We start from the raw sequence: 20,450 nt of genomic DNA, 5'->3' as shown, positions 1-20,450 counted from the left end.
GCCCCAAAACTTGGACCGAACCAGAAAAGGAGGGGGAGTATCCATATTCATCAAAGATACCCACACCTCCAGGTTAGTGGCAACGCACGAAGCATCGGAGACCATCCAGGTACAACTAACCATAGGCAAAACTGCCCTACAGTTTGTAGCATGCTACAGACCACCCTCTCAAACTCAGGAACCCCACTCAGCCTTCTTGAAAACACTGGAGAGTATGAATGTCTCTCCAAATACCATCATATTGGGAGACTTCAACTACCCAAACATAGAGTGGGAACATTACTCAAGCCCCAACACCCTAGCCCAAAGGTTCCTAGAATTCATAAACTCAAATGCAATGGAACAACTAGTCACCACTCCCACAAGAGGAGATAATATACTAGACCTGATCATCACAAACATGGGGACAAAATGCTCCACACCGGAAGTATACCCCTCATTGGAGAGATCAGACCATAAATTAATCTCACTGGAAATCTACATCTCAAACCCCCCCCTCCCCTGCACAGAAGACCACAGTGAAGAATTTCTCAAAAGCCGACTTCACACTTCTTAAGACTGAAGTGGTATGTTTCAAGGCCCCTGGGCCAGTGGAAACCACAACCCACACCGCTGAATCCTTTATAAATGCCTTCTACGGACACCTTCAAGAATGCATGGATCATGCAATCCTTAATAAAACCAAGACCCATTCCCACAAAGGCAGGCGTCCTGTCTGGTGGACCCCAGCCATTAACAAACTTTACAACAGGTGGAGGAAGCTACTACATGACAGAGCAAAATCCCCAGAAGGGAAGGCATCTCTGATCAGTACTAGCAAAAAACTTTGATCACTCATAAAATCATCCAAGGCCAACTTTGAGAGAAAAATCGCAAAAGACACAAAAGACAATCACAAGGCCTTTTTTAGCTATGTTAAAAACCTGGGTGGAAACTCCCAGATATGCTCAATTAGTCCAAAATGACACAAAATACACTGAACCCACAGATATTGCCAACATTCTGGCAGACTGGCTCAGCGCAAATTTCTCTGCCCCCTCCCGCCCAAAAGGAGAAATATCTATCCCAGCAGAGTGTAGCCTCCCTAACATCTCAGATGCCCAGGTGAGAGCCGCCCTCTCCAAAGCTAAAAACACAGCATCAATGGGACCAGACGGTGTCCCGGGCTGCGTGCTACATGAACTCCAAGAGGAACTAAACCCGCACATAAGGCTGCTGTTTAATCTTAGCCTTACTACAGGATACGTACCCAAAGAGTGGCGTACACAACAGTGGTCCCACTCAACAAAGGAGGTGCTTCTACGGACCCTGGAAATTACCGCCCCATAAGCTTGATGAGCCTGGTCTGCAAAGCTATGGAAAGGATCATTATGGAACTCATAAACAAAGACATTGGGGACCTACAGACATTGGATCCTACCCAATTCGGCTTTTTCAAAGGTAGATCCTGCCTTTTGAACCTAGTCAACTTTTTTGAAACCGTCACTAAGGCCATTGATGAGGGTAAGGCAGTTCACACAGCCTACCTTGACCTTGCAAAAGCCTTCGACACAATACCCCACTCGGACATCATTGACACACTCACCAGCTTAAATGTAAACCCATATGTCACAAGATGGGTTGCAAACTGGCTCAAGGACAGAACCCACAAGGTCAGAATTGCTGGAGCAATGTCAGACTCTAAGCCAGTCACAAGCGGTGTCCCACAGGGCTCAGTCCTGGGACCCCTCTTGTTCGGCATTTATTTTTCCGAGGTGCAAGCGAACGTAGGAGGATTGTGGCTGACAAAGTTCGCAGATGACTGCAAACTGGGCGCCATAATTGATACTCCAGCGGACAAAAGCATCCTTCAGAAAGGCCTCATAGAAACGGATAATTGGTGCCAGAGCCATGGCCTTAAACTGAACGCCAAAAAAATGTATAGTCATACCCTTTGGGAAAAACAAGGTACCCACAAATTACCACGTAGGTGGTAATCCATTAAGTACGGAAGAGGTAATCAGGGACCTAGGGACCCAAGTCGACAGTAACCTCTCATTTGACTCTCACATTGCCAAGGTGGTTAGGAAGACCTTCTATGTTGCCCACCTTATCATGAAGGGATTCACATCTAGATCAAGAGAGGTCATTGTGCCCCTGTACTCTTCTCTTATCAGGCCCATGATTGAGTACAATGCCCCATTTGGGATATGTCTTACCCGGCACCTGCAGCAGTTAGAAAGACCCCAAAAGTTCCTCACCAAGAGGATAAAGGGTCTCAAACATATGTCATATGCTGCCTGGCTGAAGAAACTCTAGCTCTATTCAGTCGCATACCGCCTACTCAGAGGTGATCTATGCCTGACGTACAAGGCCATGTCCAATCCGGAATTAATGGACATGCTCCACCTCAGAAAATCCAAATTCATCAGAGCCACGAGAGCAAGAGATTTGACCCTCAGCACAGAAATAAATAGGACGTGCTGGAGGGACAGATTCATAACCCAGAGGCTCCCTACACTCTGGAACAGAATCCCAGTCCATGTTAGGCAGAACCCCTCACTAACTCTCTTCAAGAGAAATCTTGACGAGTGGATGGGAGATCGTAGGTTTACCCTGGGGGTCATTTCTGTGTCACTACTAGACAGAGGCACAGTAAACTAAACCCTAAATGGGCGTAGTATTCTCATCCCAAGGGGTGGCGAAAGCCACACACACACTCTGGCTAGGCTTATAAATGCCCTAGGGCAGATAGCCTAGTATGAACCTATAGATATATCTATATATATATATATATATATATATATATATATATATATATATATATATATATATATACACATACAGAGGGAGAGAGGAGGTATATAAAGAAATCAAGTAAAAAAGTTAATGTACAAAATAGATGCTCCTCTGAGGTAATTTTTTTTTGTTGTTTTGATATAAAGTATGAATGGCTATTACAATAAGTACTAAAACTAAATAATATAAGTATTGTATTTTAATGGTTCCAGTAAGAAGTAAAATGTTAAACTGAAGAACGAAATGTGCAGTACAACATTCAAAACAACATGAAACTCTGACAGTCAGCTGAGAATGAATATGGCTTTTTTTCAGCTGTAATGAAGCAGATTATGTAATGTTTTATTGTATAGTTTGTGTTTGACTGGGTCCTAGTATCCATTTGTATTTAACAGCATATTTGTTTTTTCTCCAGATAAAGCTTGTGTGTGGTAAGGAGACGATGCTAACATCGTGCACAGAGCCAAGCAGGTGTGAGTACCTGATGGAGCTGCAGACCCCAGCTCTTTGTGAAGAGCCTGACAATGTTCCTGCCGAACATGATGAACTCTAAATGGTTAGTGGGTCTTTTATTTTTCTTCAAGGAAGTGAAGTGCCCTTTCACTTGGCAAAAACGTTTTTATGATGGCAAAAGTACTTTCTTGAAAAAAAAATTCACTAGTGGTTTGCATCAGAATGCTGAAAAATGCAATGGTCTTGTGTCAGTTAACTTCATTTGGTTCATAATCAATAGTCTCATTCCAGCTGACACTCTTTTGGCAACATTTTTCTTGTTAGATTTTGATGTGGCAACTGCCTATTCAGGGAAGGTTTATCATCACCATTGTCATAAGTTGATACCCTCAGTTTATGACAATGTTGATTTCTGTCAGTTCTTTTCTGCCACTGAAAGTTATTGACATGTTTGGGTAATTGTCACTGTAAGTTGTTTTCTTATGAATTATTTCTCATGTTTCAGTGCTTTTTCACAGCGAATGCAAAAAAAAAAAAAAAAAAAAAATGCTTCAGCACTCCCTCCCCTTTACTTCTGCATTTGACATATAATGGTCTTTTGATTTCACTGTTGTACAAGAGGTTCTCCAGTTTGATCCTCACTGGGGTGCCCTCTGTATGCAGTCTGCATGTCCTCCCTGTGGTTGCGTGGGTTTCCTCTGGATGCTCTGGTTTTCTCCCACATCCCAAAGACATGCTGTAGGTGGATTGGACACACTAAATTTGCCCTAGCCATGACTGCATGCATGTGTGTGCCTTCTGTGGAAGGTTGGGGGTTGGGCTGGCACCTCAACACCATAAAACTCCACTGCCAATCGTGAGTGGATAGGTGATCCACTGTGGCGACCCCTAACCAGGAACAAGACGAAAGAAGAAGACTGTCTCTTATCTGAAGCAAAAACATACTGCATCCTTCTCCTGCATTTTCTATATATAATTCAGTGACAGATTGAATTATGAGTGAGATTTGAAATAGTAGAAATGAGGGTGCTTATCACTTTCACTTCATCTTCATTAAAAAGGGCCCTTATTTGCTGAAAGAATATTAGTGCCATTGACAAATACTTTTCTTTTATCCTTTGGTTTCAGGAAGGCTTACCTAATAACTATTTCTCCTTTAAAGCCTGTTTTACAAGTGGTCAGACTTGGTGTCAAAAATTCTGACATTCTTCTGTATGTGTTTAGTGATCTGGTACCATGGGTCACATCACAGTTTCCAACATCACTGAAGACATTCATGGTTTCACAACAGTTGTGCAGTTTTAGTTATCTCAGGTAAGTTATTAGCAGTGAAAGTTCATTCATCTGGAGTCTATAAAGACTCATACCACATCTGCTGTTGTTTTCATTGAAAGTGTCTTTAGGTAAGAAAAACTATCTGTGATGCATCAGCCAACTCTTCCTCAAACTGAAAGTGTTGTATCCACTAAAGTAGGTGGCCATTTCTCTGCAAAGACTGTCAGTTGTCCTGTTAATGAACTAGGGATTATCCATACTGTCTCTTTCTTCGTTGCTTCATTGCAACACTAGATGAATCATTCAGTTTGTATGTATGGATTTTTTTAAGTCAGGACTTAGCAATTGAGAAAAAAATCAGCATCAATAACTCCATCTTTCACTTCCCAAAGCCTGCTGCTTTAAACCACATACTGTCCATGAAAGGGTTTTTATTTTCCTATCAACTGCCCATCTTGTTGAGGATTTCATTCACAAATTAGATACTCTGAAGAAGTTTGTGGACTTTGTCCACACTAAGTGTTAGAAGGAAGTAGAGAATATGTTTTACTTGCTGAAGTGCCTTCAGAGAGTTATTACCAGTTTAATCCTGGCTAATAAAGATGCATGGTGTGTATTTTACTTTCCTTTATTTCCTCACTGAATGAATCATTGCTGTCTTCCTGTTGAAGGCTTAGTTTCCTTATGAAATGCTCCTGTTGTAGTATATGTGTGGGTTGGTCACACTGGTGAATAAACACACAGGATTTCAGTTAGCTAGCTCATTATTAGCATGTGTGTATGACTGTCTGCATGTATGTATGTTTATATATATATATATATATATATATATATATATATGTGTGTGTGTGTGTGTGTGTGTATGCACGTGATTGTGTTTGTGTACATTCACACAAATATACATTATGCACGATGTTCATCGTGCATACAGCTGCAGTCATAACAGATGGGTTTTCCTGCCGTCAGGCAGGTCCTCGGTCGGCCGAATTCCAAAGTCTAGGTCCGGTGTCGGATGTCGTCGCTTCTTCCCTGACGTCAGTGCGACAGGGGTATAAAAGAACCAGCCGACGCCGTTTTCTTCAGTCTTTCTTGCCGCGTGGTGCCCGAAGCAGAAGCAGTTCGCAAGTGCCGGTCTGCCAGCTCCTGAGATTAATATTTTTCAACCAAGTCTTCTTGAAAGCTAAGTACCCGTTGGGGAAACTTTTCTTGCCTCAGACTGATGTCAGACAAAGTTAATAATTGCATTTCATGTGGGAAGCAAATACCGTATAAGGATTTTCATTCCCTCTGTATTCCTTGCTTAGGCCCAGACCACGACGTCTCGGCCTGTCGTTTTTGTGCTACATTCAACAGACGCACTATTAAGCATCGGGCGGAGTTCGCCCAACACTATTTTGGCAAAAACTTTAATTACATTATGTCGTCGGATACTCCGACTCCAGTTTTGAGTAAAAAACACAAAGATAAGGACCGACATACGAGGTCCGCGACTTCTACCGATACCACGCCAAAGCCGACTACAGGTGGTCCGGTTCTCAGCAAGGCGCCTACGCAGCCCCTGACTACCGATGACACTTCATTGATGGTGTCTTCTGTGCCCGAGGTCGCAGGCTCTTAGGTTCATAGGTTCATACTAGGCTATCTGCCCAAGGGCATTTATAAGCCTAGCCCATAGTTATTTGGCTTTCGCCACCCCTTTAGTTTGAATAAAACTATGCCTATTATTTTGCTGTGCCTCTGTCAAGCAGTGACACTGAAGTAATCCCTGGGGTATATCTGCGATCCCCCATCCATTGGTCAAGATTCCTCTTGAACAAGGCCAGCGAGGTGCTCTGCCTCACATGTACCGGGATTTTGTTCCACAGCATAGGGAGTCTCTGGGTGATGAATCTGTCCCTCCAGCACATTCTATTAATAACCGTGTCAAGGTTTAAGTCTCCGCCCTTGTGGTTCTGAGGGATCTAGATTTTTGAGGTGAAGCATATTCATCAAATCAGGGTTTGACATGGCCTTATATGTCAGGCACAGGTCACCTCTGAGCAAGCGGTATGAGACTGAATAGAGCTGGAGTTCTTTCAGTCGGGCAGCATAAGACATATTTTTGAGACCCTTTATCCTTTTGGTGAGGAACTTTTGGGGCCTTTCCAGCTGCTGCAGGTGTCGGGTCAGATACATTCCGAATGGGGCATTGTACTCAATCATAGGTCTAATGAGTGATGAGTACAGGGGGACGATGACCTCCCTTGATCTAGATGTGAATCCCTTCATGATTAGGTGGGCAATGTAGAAGGTTTTCCTAACTACTTTAGCAACATGAGTGTCAAACGAAAGGCTACTGTCAACCTAGGTCCCCAGATCCCTGATGACTTCTTCTGTGCTCAATGGATTGCCACCTATATGGTAGCTAGGGGTAACCTTGTTTTTCCTGAAGGGTATGACTATGCATTTCTTGGCATTTAACTTTAGGCCATGGCTCTGGCACCAGTTATCCGTTTCTGTGAGGCCCTTCTGAAGGATATCTGTGTCAGATGTGTTTTCGACTATGGCCAGTTTGCAGTCATCTGCAAACTTTGTCAGCCATAACCCTCCTGTGTTTGCTTGTACTTCAGAAAGTAGATGCCGAACAAGAGTGGACCCAGGACTGAGCCCTGTGGGACACCACTTGTGACAGGCTTTGAGTCTGACATGGCTCCAGCAACTCTGACCCTGTGGGTTCTGTCACTTAGCCAGTTTGCAACCCATCTTGTGATGTATGGGTTTACATTCAAGCTGATGAGTTTTTCGATGATACCTGAGTGGGGTATTGTGTCGAAGGCCTTTGCCAGGTCAAGGTAGGCTGTATGAACTGCCTTTCCCTCATCAATGGCCTTGGTGACTGTCTCGAAAAGTCAACCAAGTTTAAAAGGCATGATCTGCCTTTGACAAAGCCAAACTGGGTTGGATCCAAAGTCTGCAAGTTCCCTATGTCTTTATTTATGAGTTCCATTATGATCCTCTCCATGGCTTTGCAGATAAGGCTTGTCAAGCTAATGGGACTGTAATTTCCAGGGTCGGTGGAGGCATCGCCCTTGTGAAGTGGGACCACAGTCGCCGTCGCCACTCCTTGGGTACGTATCCTGAGGTGAGGCTAAGATTAAACAGCTGTCCTAACTGCGGGTTTAATTCCTCATTGAGTTCGTGGAGCACACAGCCGGGGACACCATCCGGTCCCATGGATGCTGTGTTTTTGCTTTGGAGAGCAGTTCTCACCTGGGCATTGGAGATGTTTGGGGGCTACAATCCTCTGGTATAGATATCTCTCCTTTTGTGGGAGAAGTTTGCACTGAACCTGTCAGCCAGTATGTTGGCAATGTGTGTAGGTTCAGTAATCTTCACATCATTTTGAACTAATTCTGAGCATATCTGGGAGTTTCCTCCTAGGTTTCTAACATAGCTAAAGAAGGCCTTATGATTGTCTTTTGAGTCCTTGGCGATTTTTCTCTCAAAATTTGCCTTGGATGATTTTATGAGAGCTCTTAGTTTTTACTTATAATGATCAAAGGTGTCTTACCTTTCAAGGATTTTGCTCTATCTTGTAGTAGCTTCCTCCTTTTGTTGTAGAGCTTGTTTATGGCTGGGGTCCACCAGACTGGACGCTTGCCTTTGGTACAAAGAGTCTTAGTTTTGTTTGGGATTGCCTGATCCATGCAGTCCTGTAGGTGCTGGTAGAAGGCATTTGTAAGTGATTCAGCGGTTTGAGTAATGTTTACCACTGGCTCAGGGGCCTTAAAGGAGACCACACTAGTTTTAGAAGTGTGAAGTCGGCTTTTGAGAAGTTTTCACTGTGGTCTTTTTATTTCAGGTGGGCGGGATGAGGACCTCCAGCGAGATTAGTTTATGATCTGATCTCACCAGTGAGGGGTATACTTCGGTGTTGAACATTGTGATCCCATGTTCGTGATGATGAGATCAAGTATGTTTTCTCCTCTTGTGGGGATGGTGACTAGTTGTTCCATGGCATTTGAGTTTATGAACTCCAGGAACCTTTGGGCTAGAGTGTTTGGGCTTGAGTAGTGTTCCCAGTCTATATTAGGGTAGTTGAAGTCACCTAGTATGATGGTGTTTGGAGATACATTTATCCCCTCCGTTGTTTTCAGGAAGGCCATGTGAGGTTCCTGAGTTTGAGAGGGTGGCCTGTAACATGCTACAAATTGCAGAGCAGTCTTGCCTATGGTTAATTTCACCTGGATGGTCTCCGATGCATCGTGCGTTACCACCAACCTTGAGGTGTGGGTGTCCTTTATGAATATGGACACCCCCCTCCTTTCTTGGTGTTGTCCGGATTTTGGGGCCGGAACGCATGATATGAGGTGCTCTCAGGAGCCTTGAACCAGGTTTCAGTCACAGCACAGACATCGATGTTCTCCATAATGAGAAGGGCCTCGAGTGCGTGCATCTTGAGATTGAGACTTCTGGCATTGAGCAGCATTACCCTTAGTTTTTTTACTTTTGTGTGTTCTAGGGTGGTAGGTTTAGAATTTGAGCCTTGCCTAAAAAAGGCACTATGGGGGTGGCAAGAGCCTTTGCCAATATCCGGAAGCCTAGGGGTGACAGGTGCAAGCCATCTCTTGCGAAGCAGCGTGGCTTGTCCAGCATGTCATCCCAGGCAGACAGACATTGGATCCCCTTTGAATGACACCAGAATTTAAGCCAATTATTAAAGCTGATCATCTTATCACTGTATTGTGGCATCATTCTAGGTGAAGGTAGGATACTGCTCGAGGTCAGGGTCATACCTGCCTGGGCTACATAATCAGAGAGCTCCTCAATGTCTCTTTTCATGTAGTCCAAGGAGGTACGTCTCAGGTCGTTGACACCAGCGTGGACAATGACTGAGTCGTACTTGTACCTGCTGTTGAGAGACCTGAGTGCTTGTGTTATGTGGCGGATTCTAGCGCCCGACAGGCAGCTTACTGTGACCTTCTCCTTACTCAGTCTGGTGAGCGGGACGTCATTGTGTCTGACTATGGAGTCACCTATGACAAGTATGTTTGGTGTTGTATTTGGCCTTAAGGGCAGTGACTGCTTTGCACACTGATTTTGTTGTTTATGTGTTGTTTGTGTGGTGTATTGAGTTTGCAGTTGCTTGGGTGTCTGCTTTGGAGGCCTCTGCTGTTTAGGTAAATTTTTACTCAGAGCCTCCGAGTATGTCTTAGTGTGTTTATGTGTTTGATTCAGTGGTGTGGTTGAGTTATGTAAGACTGGTATTGTGGTGTGTGTAGTTGCCTTCTCCTCCTGCCTGGTCTTGCCAGTCCTGAGTTGAGAGAGCTCAGCCTCCATTCTGGCTAAATAGCTGCATCTCTCACAAGTGTTAGTGTTACGTGGGAGGAGGAGAGGGTTGTCCGTGTACATGAGGCAATTGTAACATTGTCTCAGAATTCCCAGATTCACCAACTGGGCAGGAGAGGACGCCCACACCCCGACTACAGATACCGAAGCCACTCTTGGCGGTGAAACTCAGAGTTTAGACAGGCCTGCCACCTCTCAAGGTGTCTTCAGGCCTTCCTCTTCTTTTTCCATCAAGGCTTTCACTAAGTCTAAAGCAGCCATGCATACTAAAAGACAAGTTCTACAGGGCCCCTCTCAAGGCCCCATGCCTAAAAAGCAGATACTCAAAATGGCTGAGGATTTGATTACTCTTATCAGGGGTTCTCAACCCCACGGACAAAAGGCCCAGAGTGGAGGAAGAATCCCCTTCCTCGGACCAGGCCTCCATTATTTCAGAACATTCTGAAGACCAGGAACATGCATACTCCCCTTTTGAAGATTCTGATGCAGAGGAGTCCATTCCCTCTGTCTCCCCCCCTGAGGATTACTCTTTTGGGGAAACCTTACATACCTTGAGGGAACACTTCCACTGGGAAGGCCAAGAGTACTCAGACTCCAAGAAAAGGCTTAGGGATTTCCTCTTGCTCCCTCAGCACAGGCCTCTGGCTATACCTCCTGTCTTAGACATACTAGATGATGTGTATTCAGAGGCCTGCCTTAACCCAGATTCTTTACCTCCAGCTCCAGTCAAGCCTGACAGGTATTACCGGGTTCCTGATTCACACCAATTCCTATACAAAAGCCATGCGGCTGACCCAGAAACTATTTCACAGGGTCCCAAGGCAATTAAGGCCTCCACTGCTAAAAATCCATTACCTTCAGAGAGAGATTCCAGAGCTTTAGAAAGGTGGGGGGAAAAAGGTATACACCTCGGCCACCTTAACCATGAGGGCATTAAACTGTCAGTTCCATATGTTAAAGTACCAACAGTTTCTGTTATCACAGTTGAAAAACAAAATGTCACAACCTGAACAACCAGACATGAAGGAGTTGCAGGATTTGTTACATAGTGCAGAACAAGTGGGTAAACATACCTTGCAATGTGGTTTTGACGCTTTAGAGGCCTCATGTAGAGCTGCTGTTACAGGATCAGTAATACGTAGACATGCTTGGCTCAAAGAGCAAACCTTACCAGATCATGTCAAAGCTAAATTACAAGATACACCTTTGCAAAAAGATGTATTGTTTGGTGTTAAAGCTGAGGAGGTATTAAAGAAAATGGAGGAAAAGGCAAAATCAATGCAAACAGTGAAAGATTTCCTGCAGGTACAACCTCCACGTTTCAGTAGAAATTGGCCTTCAAAAAATTGGTCCTTTCCAGCCACAGACAGACCCCAAAGAGGTAGATACAGGCGCCCGAGGGGTAGAGGGCAATCTCAAGGATCGTTTAGAGGCAGACAATGGCAAGCACCTACACAAAGAGGTGGTGAGCATAGTTCACAGCCATTCAGAAAGCAGAACCAGTGACTTTCCCGTTTGCATGCCAAGCAAGGCTCAAATGGCAGCACCTTTAGGCGGAAAACTGACATTATTTTCGAAAAATTGGCATATTGTCACAAAAGGCAAATGGATCCTGGACATTATAGACAGAGGCTACAGATTCCACTTTCACGCCCTTCCAAAAATGAGAGGCATGCCAATCCTGCCACACAGTCAAAGGGCAGAGGCACAAAAACAAATTTCAGATCTCATGGACATGAAAGCTATTCAAGAGGTACCTGCACAAGAACAGGGTCAAGGTTTTTATTCCAGACTATTCCTGGTACCAAGGAAGGGCAAAGATTGGAGACCTATTTTGGACCTATCCATCCTAAACACATTTTTACTCGTGGCAAAATTCAAGATGCTCACATTACAGCAGCTTCTTCCCATGCTGGGCAAGGAGTCTTGGCTGGTAACATTGGACCTCAAGGAGGCATACCTGCATGTCCCAGTCAGACAAGATTGCAGAAGATACCTCAGATTTCTTGCAGGTTCAACACATTATCAATTCTCTGCATTGCCCTTTGGCTTATCTACTGCACCCAGAGTGTTCACGAAATGCCTGGCATCAGTAATTGCCTACTGCAGACTTCAAGGGATACAAATATACCCATATTTGGACGACTGCCTGATCCAAGAGGACAGCAAGCACATACTTCTGAAACATCTGGCGTTTGTAATAATGTTGTTGAATTCTCTGGGATACACAGTCAACAAAAATAAATCAAGGCTAATATCCTCTCAAACAATAATTTTCCTGGGTGCCAGCTTGGATACAAACACCCAGATGGCCTACCTCACGCCAGAGAAACAAGGGCAACTAACTCAATACTTCAGAAAACTGGCAACTTTCACCAGGCTGACTGCAAGGAAAATCCTGCAGGCTCTGGGATTCATGGCATCTTGCATCCTACTACTCCCATGTGCAAAGCTGCATATGAGGAAACGTCAATGGTACCTAAAAAACCTATGGTCTCAACACAGCCACAGTTTGGAAACAATAATACCACTGATTCCATGTCTTCAAAGGAATTCCTGTGGTGGGCTCAAGCATGCCAAAGAAACACAGGTCTCCCATTCTGCAAGCCTCAAGCAAATCAAGTCATCACAACAGACGCCTCGGACTACGCCTGGGGGGCGCACATGACAGATCGGTGCATTCAGGGCAAATGGTCCCAAAAAGAAAAGCACCTACACATCAATCAAAAGGAAATGCTAGCAGTAATAAATGCTGTTATAGCTTTCAAAGACCTACTGCATCCAGGCCAGCTATTGATAAGGACAGACAACACCACAGTAATGTGGTACATAAACAGGGAGGAACCCATTCATACCCCCTATGCAGGATAGCCATGTCTCTTTGGAACATGGCTCTGGAATTACAAATCGAACTTCAAGCACAGTACCTGCCAGGCAAGGAAAACACGCTGGCAGACAACCTAAGCAGAAATATGACAGATCCACACAAATGGAAGTTGCATCCTCAAGTTTTTACAAAGATAATGCAAGCATGGGGAAGGCCAGACATAGATCTCTTTGCCTCCCACAGAAATCACCAATTGGCAAAATTCTGCTCAAGGACCTTTCATCCACAGGCCTGGAAAGTGGATGCACTCTCTTTCAGTTGGACAACAATGACAGTTTATGCCTTTCCACCTCTTCCTCTGCTGCCCAAAGTTCTATTAAAAACCAGAGCAGACAGACCAAAGATGATTCTCATTGCTCCAGACTGGCAAAGACAACACTGGTATCCACTCCTGAGGAGCCTGGCCGATTCCCACCATGGATCCTGCCTCTAATGCCTCTTCTACTGACTCAGCACAACTTCAAAACTCTTCACAGTCAGCTAAAACACTCAATCTAGCCGCATGGAAGATTCCTTAAAATCACAACAGACCCTACTCTCCAAGGAGGTGCAGGATGTCATTTTGGAGGCCAGAAGACCTTCTACTAGAAAAGCCTACTCCGCAAAATGGAAACGGTTTTGTGCCTGGAATGAGAAAAAGGGCCAGAATCCTGGAATACTGAATTTACCTCAAATATTACAGTACCTAGCTGAGATGCTAAGCAGTGGACTTTCATTCTCCTCCATCAAAATCCATGCCTCAGCCATTTCTGCAGAATACAACACTGATCCTCCTTTATTCTCTCACCCCCTCTTAAGACAGTTCCTCAGAGGGGCTAAGAATATAAAACCCCCAAGGAAACAACCAGTACCTGCTTGGGACCTCAATTTCATTCTAGAAAAACTGACCTTGCCTCCTTTTGAGCCAGCTGCTTCAACAGAACTGCAATATTTGTCCTGGAAAACAGCCTTCCTGTGGCTGTCACCTCAGCTCGCAGGGTTTCGGAACTACAAGCCCTCATGGCTGTGCAGCCTTTCATCATTTTCCATCAGGACAGAGTTTCCTTATGAACCAATCCTTCCTTTATGCCAAAGGTAGTATCCAGGGTAGCCTTGAATCAGGCTATCCACTTACCTACCTTTTACCCTAATCCTCAAAACAAAGGGAAGAGACTACTACATTCCTTGGACATTCACAGACAGCTACGTTATTATTTGGACAGAACAAAGCCTTTCAGAAAATCAGAGCAACTCTTTGTGTCCTATGCTACAGGAGCTCAAGGGAAGCCTATTTCCAAACAGACAATCTCAAAATGGATAGCCCACTGCATACGCTTTTGTTACTCTTTTCATGGTAAAACTGTACCTGCAGGCATCAGATCTCACTCCACAAGGGCCACAGCTACCTCTGCAGCTTTCCTCAGGGGGGTTCCTACCAAAGATATTTTGGAAGCTGCCACTTGGAGTTCTGTACATACTTTCTCCAAGCACTATCACCTGCCATTATACTCCAAATCTAGAGCAGGCTTTGCCACTTCAGTCTTGCAGGGCATCCTGGCTCCTCCTAGTTCCACCTAGTGCCTACCACCCCTTTTTAGCTTTGGGATTCTACCCATCTGTTATGACTGCAGCTGTATGCACGATGAACATAGTACAGTTTTGTACCTACCATAAATGTAGATGTTTGAGTGCTAATACAGCTGCAGTCCAGGTTTCCCTCCCTCCTTCCCCTCTTGGGACAGGCCTAATGGCTAACACCTCCTCATACAACCTGATTGGGGTATTCTTTTATGGTGTATTTGCTTGCAACTACTGTTTTTTGATTATATTGCATTGCATTATTACACAAATTTATGTATTTACTTCCTTCTGGGGCCACCTGACATCTGGGGCAAGAAAAACTGAAGAAAATGGCGTTGGCTGGTTCTTTTATACCCCTGTCCCACTGACGTCAGGGAAGAAGCGACGACATCCGACGCCGGACCTAAACTTTGGAATTCGGCCGACCGAGGACCCACCTGACGGCAGGAAAACCCATCTGTTATGACTGCTGCTGTATTAGCACTCGAACATCTACATTTATGGTAGGTACAAAACTGTACTTTCTGAGAGATATAGCATTCATTATATTACATTAATTATGAGCTAAGGCTTTAATTAAATGCAGCATTTTGGTTCTTAGAACCACTTTATTCTCTCTGACAGTATATGTATCTGTCTTGTTTCTTCAGGACTCTTCCATGTCTACAGTATCTACCAGGATTATTTACAGAAGGCATCTTAACGTGCTTTTGGGACCATTTTTGCTTCAGTACAGTTTTTCATGGGGACCTGGCTTGATGAAACTGTCTCTGCATCTCTTGAATGTCATGGTTTTCATTTTCAAAGTTTCTATTTTCCTGCCGTAAGACTGGTCATAACACCTCTGGTTGTTCGTCTTCCTGGAATTTCAGTGAGTTTAACTTGTACAAATGTTTGCAATTCCTCTTGTATAGCTTTCCATCTTCACCAGGCCTTTTTTATGTCTTTTGTGTTCTCACTTTATCTTTATCCTGTAAATCAGTTAATCTTGTGCAGTTTATCAGGTTACTTTTTACGTATCTGTTGATTTCTTACCAGCATTTAATTTGTGGTATTCATTTTAGGCATCAGTAATGTAGTTGAAGTAGTTAACTGTCTTTTCAACCTTCAGCTGCCCATCAGCAGTTTTGTATATCCCAAAAGGACAGAATGGCAAACCTTGCCTCATAGGTTTTGCACACTTCCCTTTCTCAATGAGACTCTCACTGTTTGGATAATTTTCTTTACTCGTCCCTGTTTATATTAGTATCAGATGGCACAGTCTGGATGATGTATGTTAGTACTGCCACTCATGTACAGATCTGAATTCCTGACTTTTCTACTGTGGGCCTTAAGAAGTGAAGTATCTAATTTTTAGTGAATACAGGCTTAGAGCATTAATCATAGCTGCACTTGTCTGTCAGCCTTTTTATTTCAGGGAATAAGGCATAGTCCATCAAACTAAGGTACATGTCTTCTCTGCATTGGAATAAATCCATTTATTAAGTCCATGAGTGAGCCATCTTAACTCCATGGTGATCTAGAATAGGGTATGCCAGCATCTCTTCATTGCATTTGGCATACCTTTGTATTCTTTTCATAAAAATATTCCTAGCGATCAAGATGTATGTATGTATGGTGCTTCTTTAAGTTGGCTGCCTCCATGGGTTTCTGTATTTATCTTAAAATCCAAAACTGCTAAATAGAGAAATAAGTGCTTAATTTGGCGCAGGTTTTGTTGTGAACAGTGAAGGTATCCTGTCTTCACTAGTGATGAGAACAGTGGTGTGGGTTATGGAATCAAGATTATTTTGAAGGAGAAGATAGGAGCTAGAATTGGGTGACATTGATGTTTTGCAATCAGCAGGTAGAGAAATCAAAGCATGTTAAGATGCATAGTTTGACCTATATGGTTTCTAAACTAACTTGATTGCTTTAAGTATATATGATACATATGAGTGTAGTTGCAATGGAGAAAGTGGAGTTTGTGCATGACCAGCAGATAGCCATTAAACAGCAGATGTGTAAGATTTTTGAAGACTCTTGAGGCAGTTAAACAAAATGAACACACAGAGCAATGCTTGACCAGATAAGGCAAGAAACCAAACTGTAAGACGGTTTGGTATTTTGAAAGGGAAGGAAGGTATGGACCTGATGAAATATGTGAAAATCAAAATCATGGAGTGGACTTTGCAAAATGTTAGCACTTGTGAAATGCTTGTCATTGCTAGACTTGGAGGTCAAATATAGGAAACCCAGACCAATATTGATAGTATTTTTGACATATTATGAAAAAGAAACACGTGGACTATGATGTTTGCAGATGACATTGTGATCTGTGGTGAGAGTAGGGAACAGGTGGAGGAGACCCTGGAAAGGTGGAGATATGCTCTAGAAAGAAGAGGAATGAAGGTCAGCAGGACTAAGACAGACTATATGTGTGTGAATGAGAGGGAGGAGAGAGGAATGGTGAAGATGCAGGGAGTAGATGTGGCGAAGGTGGATGAGTTTAAATACTTGGGATCAGCAGTTCAGAGTAATGGTGAGTGTGGAGGAGAGGTGAAGAAGAGAGTACAGGCAGGATGGAGAGGGTAAATATTTGTAGAACTTGCATTTTTAATACATTTGAGTACTTCATACTAATTCTGAATTATGTTACTTTGAGATATTAACAAGAGTTTCTGCAAGTGTGTATATATAATTTTGATACTATTCCAGTTAAATTGAATAAAGTAACATATAATGAGGGTTAAAGTATCATGAAGTGTTATATTTTCTTATAAACAGTAAGTTGGAATAAATATAAAGAATGGGGGGATTGATTCCCCTTACAATTTGTTAGTCTCACCTCTCTGCTGAACTGAGCCTGATGGCTCATCTACCTGCCCATTCATATTATCCCGGAATTCCTGGGTGAGGTGAGAGCCCTATGGCCCATTCATTCCTGCCTGGTAATCCCCATGAATGCATTTGCTCACTGCTGGTGGTAGGGAGTGGGCCAGCTTGGTGTTCATGCGAGACGGCCTGTTGTCTTCCCAGCAGAGTACCCCTCCCCTTTGCCACAGTTTTCAAGCCCTGCTGTAGCTGCCTTCTGATGGCTCAGTGTGTCTTGTATGTAGCAGTATGGGCTTAATAGACTCAAGCTCTATGGGTAAGACACCTGATGTTCCCACTAGGTGTCACCAGTGTGGCAAGCCAAAGCCACATCCCTCCCCCCCTTGGATGAATAAACCAGAGGCAGATGTTCATTCCTATCTTTCCCCTCCAGCACCTACAAAAACTGTTCAGCCTAGGTCACCACAGTGTAGTGAGAGCTTTATCTGTATACATCATGGAGTGGCCCCTTTCATATTTTTTTCTTGATTTATACCTAATTTAACACAAGTGTAGTAAGCATAACTGAGCTGAACTAGAATATGGTGACATATTAACCATTGTAGTGAATAATAACTCGGTAGTGTTATACAAGTGATGGACCAATTAAAGGACTGCATGAAACTGCAAAATTGAGTTATAACTAGAATATTATAAAGTATTAACCATTATAGTGAATAATAACTTGTAAAAATAATACGGTATGAGAGGGTTTTCCCATCTTCCTTTGTATTTTATCATGTTGAAAAGCAATCTGTGACGATGTTGTGCATGGTAATGAACATTAGAAAAAGTTTTGCTGTGTACCACAAATCTTAAGTCTTGCATAGAGAAGTGAATTCAGGGTAATTAGCATTTAACTTCGAGTTTAAAGAACAAAATTATGTCCAGTCAAAAAATGTGCAGAATGCAAATTTGGTGTTCAGACAAAGATATAGGCAGTTGGAGGACAGTTTGTTGATAGCTAATTAAGTATTATGGAGATGTGTACAAAAAAGGGCATTCCTTTTGGCTCTTTTAATACAATATTGATGTTCATATATTCTCTGCTTAAGTGAGCTTTTCTGCCTTGCCTATGTAGAACACCTCACAGTTATATGTTGCGCTAAGTAAGCCACCACAGTGGTGTTGCAATTAAGTCTTCATTCCCACTAATCATCCTGGGGTATAAGGCTATTAATGATATCACTTCCCTCCAAAACAAAGCAGCATTAGGTACAAGCTTCACATTTGGACATTCTTTTCCTACCACTTGTTTTTTTTTTCACTCTCATATAGAGACTTTAAATTCTTTCCCCTCTTATACACAAATTTGGGTTCTACAGCTACTTTATAAAAGTAGAAACATCCCAAAACCCCCCTTCCAATTTTTACTGGTAGCATTTTTAACTAGTTTATCAGTATTATTAGACAGAACCATTGTTGTCTTTAAATCATCCCAGTTCTCCTTCCTGTTATCAATTACAAAGGTACAATATTTCAGAATTGGACAGATCTTTCCTGGTTTACCATTAATAACTTCATTAATCATTTCCTCAGTCAAATCCAGTGGGTATTCCCAATCCAGAAACACCCCTTTTAACTTTTCAGCCTCATACTAAAAATCTGCATCATCTGACGTCAAACGAAAAGCTGGACAAATTGGCCCTTAATTAAGTTATGCTTCTGCCACATAGGATGGGTGCACTGTTAAAATGTGAAACATATATATGACTAAGTTTTTTTTCCTGTAAATATTAGAGGAAATTTTCTTTTTTTGTCCTTTTCTTTACTAAGAATAAAATCCAAGTAATTGAGCTGTTTTTTTCCCATTTTTTCCTGTGTAGTTTGCTCCTACCTTTTTGTAAAGGTCTCATTTCTAGTTGTTTTATCTCTGTTACTATAGTCACTACTTCTAATGTAGTTGGTTTAGATTTTGATTTCCATTTTCTAATAATTGCTTTTTTGGTAGCCACCATAATTAAACACAGCAAGGCCTTGCCTTGTCTAGGGAATTCCAGTTATGTATCTTAGCTCAGAAAAGCATCTCCCATGTCACACCAGTCTGCCCATCCAGCATCTCTGACAATTCATCACGCAGGGAATCCTTAAAGTCCGATAATTGCAAAGGACTGAAAATACTCCGCAAACTGGAACAAACAGAAATCCACTCTTCACAAAGGTGCAAACACTTTAAAGTCCACCAATTCACTGCACTCACAGAAAATATGTTCCCAATTACCTGTTTCTTCTCCATCACACCTCCAGCATTTGGTATCTACCTGAGGAAAAATTCTCTGAAGTCTTCTTGGCATATAAAATATCTATGTAAATGAACATTTCCAAGCAAAAATCCGAAATCTAAGTAATTGATCTGGTCTTTATCTAAATTCAACGTAAGCTTCAAGAAATCTGCTCTGAAAAAAAAACTCTTATAACAACTCAATTGTACCATTACCCAAAATCTGCAAGTCATCTAAAAACCTGTAGTATGACATAATAAACATATGATAATTACTTTTAAATACATAATTAGTTTCCCAGTACCACAATACAATATTAATAAAAGGTGGGGGCCACAGCTACTCCCATTGCTTCTCCATCACCCTCAAAGTTCGCATAATTCATTAAAACAATTTCCATCAAACTAACTAAAAAGTCTACCCTATTCCTATCTAGAATAGTCCCAGTGTATAACATTTCTCAAAATCAGTCATATCCCTGCACATAGGGTATAAGACCAAATTTTCCTTTAATTTCATCTTAACTAGTTCACACAATGCAAAGAGTCTTGTCAACACTCTTGTCATAAAAAAATCTTCAACATTTTATCCACAGTGTAGCCAATGGTTCAGTTTCTGACTCCCCGGAAGCAACAAATGGTCTTAAGTTGTGTTGTGCTGTATCATCTGAAAATGATTGTGCAATGGTGGAGGCAGTCAGGAAATGTATATGATAAAGAAATTTGACTATGTTTTCCTCATACCATGCTAATTATTTAGATGGTGGCCAAGGGGTCATTTTAATCATTGAACAATTGTGACACAGACTAGGAAAAATGTATAACAGTGAAGTTTGAAGATGCATGAAATTATGGTATTATGAAGGATGTTGTACATTATTTATGGTATGATGTTGCCTCCTGAGTTGAACTCAAGGGACATAAATTTAGATGCTGTTTGTATGATATAGTATTTTTTGAATAAAAGTAAGCATCGAGGAGTTGTATCTTGAGGGAACGAGCTGTGGGAAAGGTACTAGTAGAGTTTCATCACAATTTTTTCTCAGGTTATTGTGATAGATATAGATACCTGTAAATGATGGTGGCACTTGAGAG

At 42.5% G+C, this 20,450-nt stretch overlaps 1 protein-coding gene across 1 annotated transcript in view; it reads left to right on the top strand.

The window, feature by feature from the left end:
• The window catches only part of LOC122813583 (glucosidase 2 subunit beta-like), a 1,646,077-nt gene that overhangs the window by 1,290,163 nt on the left and 335,464 nt on the right, over positions 1–20,450 (top strand). The window contains exon 9 of the mRNA XM_044085989.1: positions 3,194–3,334. Coding sequence (XP_043941924.1) covers positions 3,194–3,331 — 138 coding nt within the window. The 3' untranslated portion in view covers positions 3,332–3,334. The remainder of the gene's footprint in view (positions 1–3,193; positions 3,335–20,450) is intronic.

Source organism: Protopterus annectens, chromosome 10.part0 (assembly GCF_019279795.1).
Source record: "Protopterus annectens isolate FY-2018-M chromosome 10.part0, PAN1.0, whole genome shotgun sequence".
NCBI classification, from domain to species: Eukaryota; Metazoa; Chordata; order Ceratodontiformes; family Protopteridae; genus Protopterus; species Protopterus annectens.
Note: the sequence above shows the minus strand (reverse complement) of the source record. Positions and strands in the feature narration are given on the sequence as shown.